Below are 3,544 nucleotides of genomic sequence, written 5' to 3'. Positions count from 1 at the left end.
GATTTTCTATCCAACGTTGCCAAAACGAATTGTGTGGCTCGAATGGTTCTTGAGAAACTTCGAAAAAAGCAGCGTCATGTTCAAGTGGACTTTGCAACTCAAAAAAAACCACGCAAATCTAAACTTCTTGAATTCAAGCATTTTTCAGAAAACTGCCAAGATTTCCTTATCGATGGTTCACTTTCTAAAAAGGCCATTTATTTCTGTATAGAATTATGTACAAATGAGCGTTCTTGCTCATTTTGCCTCCGAGAAATGAGCAAAAACGGGACGGAAAGATGGAATTTTGGCATAATCTTGCACCTAAGTGTGTGATATTCAAATTTCGCTTTCTGGGTCAAAAACTACTCGAATTTTCTCACTCATGTTTTTGCGACTGAATCGACTTTTCAATTCTCTATCCAACGATGCCCAAACGAATTGTGTGGCTCGAATGGTTCTTGAGAAACTTCGAAAAAAGCAGCGTCATGTTTAAGTGGATTTTGCAACTCAAAAAAAAACCACGCAAATCTAAAACTTCTTGAATTCAAGCATTTTTTGAGAAAACTGCAACATTTCCTTATCGATGGTTCACTTTCTAAAAAGGCCATTTAGTCCTCTTTGGAATGATGTAAAAACTGGCGTTCCTGCTCATTTTGCTTCCGAGAAACATGCAAAACGGGACGAAAAACATGAAATTTTGCAATAATCTTAGGCCACCCTTGCACAAAACGACGATAATTTTTCTAATTTCATAAACAACAGAAGACTGTATTTTTTCTACATAACCCCCTCCTGAATTTAACGCTGGATCCGCCGACTGCGACGTTTAAGAACAAAGTTAGTCAATAATATAAAAAATCAACTCCGTTTGCTAAGTTTTCCTCAAATGCAACAAACAAGAAACGATTAGGAGAAAAACCTTTGGTTCTACACCAGACAAAATCTAGTGTACAGAGTGTGTAGAGTTACCTGAATTTAGCAGAACTTCTTGCTCATCCATTGCCATTTTCGCAAATTAAAAAAATCAATACATGCGTAGCAGTCTCGATTATCTGAAACAAAACAAGCCTGATTGAGTACGAGATTAAATCACCCTTGCGAGGGATAAAAAATTAAGCGCCTAAAAACGCCGGGAGTCCACTTCAAAGCGGCTTAAAATTCAAAAGTTTTCTCTTTCTCTCCTTTCCCTATTGTCGAACTCACTTAGATTACTCAAAGGTTACTTACGTTTTCAAACTAAACTCCCGTTTTGCAAGGTTTAACAACCCAATTTGCCCTGTCAATCTCAAAAAAATATGAAGACTTTCATGAACATTGTCCACCAAAGTGACTTAAAAAGCAGCTTCAGTGACCAAAATATTTAACTTATAAATGGCAGAATCTAAGGCATTGACTATTAGAGTATTCGCATACAAAATATTTACAATAAAGTTCTAAAATTCTAGCTACAACATACTTTCAATATGATTGTCAAATTAGGAGCTGATCCTCCATGGTGCACAAAGCAATTTCTACATTTCACTGCCTTTCCGTTCACTAAAGCAATGAACAAGAAAACCGATTTAACTTTAGGAATCAAGTAGTTGTATGCATCTAACTGGATATCGATTATTTTGTATTTCGCAGAACACCTTCGGCGCTAGCGAGTTAGCCATGGAATAGGGTCACGTAAACTAGTTTATGTTAAAATTGATATTTTACGGCTCAGGTGGACATTAGAGGAAGGGTCGAGTGAACTTGCGTGGAAACTGACCAGAGACAATTACAATTATCGTTTAAACATTTTATGTTTCTATTTATTCTGTTCAGACTACTACTGTGGAGCCCTTTTCAAATGAGGACGCCTTCTTGATGTCGCTGGCACCTTTCTGAACGTTCTTTTCGAGTTTTCCCCACGCTGCAGTTTTCGGTTCATCACCACTCTCCAGTTTAGCCTGCATAATCACAACTGGCGTTTGTGCATTTGAATTGTCCAGTTGTTCTTGCAAGCAGCTTTGCAGGATATGCAGGAAAAACAGAAAGGACAACAACGTCAAAACACTCAGTCCAATGCTGCGCTTTTCTCGGTCTTTTTTGTAAAGGTAGCTCCTAAAAATCGCATTAATTTCTGATCGTCTTGCGTTGGAAAACTGCTGAAAATGCTCACCCAGTGGTTCCATAATGGTTAAACGTCGGTGGAAATTTGTAATGTTGGTGTCCATCCACAATGGGAATGTTTTCTGGAATTTTCATCGCATTTGGATGGAGACCGGAGATTCCATTGTCCAATTCGTAATTCACAGGCATGGTTTAAATTGAACACATCCACTTCTTAGCTGTTCAAAAGCCCCACTGATTTTCAGTGCTGTGCCTAAGCTCTGCTAATGATGCTGTTTCTTGAACAAGCCCCAATTATTCCTGTGTGGTTGTGTGACTTTAAGTGGAAATGATGAGACCATTTTGCGGTCTACTGCTGCTAACGGTTTTAAAAAATACCGTGCCATACCCAACTATCTAATTTTTGTAATCCCAAATTTTAGAAAATACATTGGTGCAGCTAAGCCGTTTTATCTGTCCGATGTCAAGAAACAAGTTTGGTTGCCAGGGCAACGCGCTTGAATTCGCGCTGCCATTGGCGTGAATGTGCCAGGGTCTTAAACAAAAGAAGCCTGGAAAGGGTCGTGGATTTCTTGCACCAAATGCCACAACGTTTTGAAAATGCATTAGTGGAGATCGATCGGCTGAAGCATTAGGATCAACTCCACTTAGGCTTATTTTCTTTTCCATGCCCCAAAGAGCCACTAGCAGGTTGCAAGAGCAAAAGGATCCGCATGAATGTTTAAACAGCACATTTGTCCTCAAACGGATGACATGATTTCATTTTTTATATAAGTTTTCGCCTGTATTATTAGAAGAATCATGGCGCGACTGCATGCAGTGGCCCGATTTCCATCGAGCCAAAAACATCCAGACCCTACTGTAATTTAAAAATGTAATATTTCTTTAAAAGCAAGGTGTAGCATGCAATAGGGCTATAAATCTTCAATTTTCCTCGAAATTTCTGCTCCAATTTGGTTTGCTAATTAATCTCTTGGGTGATTCTCTAAAACTGTGCAGCGCCCCTGCACATTCCCAAGTTTCTTATTAACAATTTCACATGCTCACTTTCCCCAGAATGGTCCTTGAATAGGAAACTTAATTTTCAATGTCAAAGCTGACTCATATAGCGAAATAGGCTTATAAATAGCAGCCCCACATAAGCCAATTATAATCCAATTATTTTAGCATAAACGTTCATTATACAGGGTGTCCCACCTGAAACCGCCGCGATCGATATCAGACAAATTGTAATTAGGAGAAATTTTAAAATTGGACGAGGGTTTCAAGAAGAGGCATAATATCAGTAGCGGAAAAATTGTTGGATAGTCTGCCGGTGAAAAATTCTTCTTATGAAAACTTTAGAGGCGATCGATAAAAATGAAAATTTGTCTATAAATCTCTTAGATGCAGTCAATTTCATTCATAGAGCTTGGCAAAAAGTTAGCCGAAAAACCATTGCAAATTGCTTTAAGCATGGGGGATT

General features: G+C 38.5%; 1 protein-coding gene across 4 annotated transcripts in view; it reads right to left on the bottom strand.

Moving 5' to 3' along the window:
• LOC109542605 (potassium voltage-gated channel subfamily KQT member 1) overlaps positions 1-3,273 on the bottom strand; it is a 12,128-nt gene extending 8,855 nt beyond the window's left edge. For 2 of the 4 annotated variants that reach the window (XM_048670506.1, XM_048670508.1), the window contains exons 1-3: positions 2,129-3,273; positions 1,439-2,070; positions 952-1,034 (exon numbers count right to left, since the gene is read on the bottom strand). In XM_048670506.1, coding sequence (XP_048526463.1) covers positions 952-988 — 37 coding nt within the window. In that variant the 5' untranslated portion in view covers positions 989-1,034; positions 1,439-2,070; positions 2,129-3,273. Of the gene's footprint in view, positions 1-951; positions 1,035-1,209 lie in introns of all 4 variants that reach the window. The other 2 variants (XM_048670505.1, XM_048670507.1) reach the window with 2 other exon arrangements.
• Positions 3,274-3,544: the final 271 nt, after the last annotated feature.

This window comes from Dendroctonus ponderosae, unplaced genomic scaffold, assembly GCF_020466585.1.
Source record: "Dendroctonus ponderosae isolate FM_Combo_2020 unplaced genomic scaffold, Dpon_F_20191213v2 Dpon_F_20191213_1, whole genome shotgun sequence".
NCBI classification, from domain to species: Eukaryota; Metazoa; Arthropoda; class Insecta; order Coleoptera; family Curculionidae; genus Dendroctonus; species Dendroctonus ponderosae.
The sequence above is the reverse complement of the archived record's forward strand: the minus strand, read 5'-3'. Positions and strand labels throughout refer to the sequence as shown.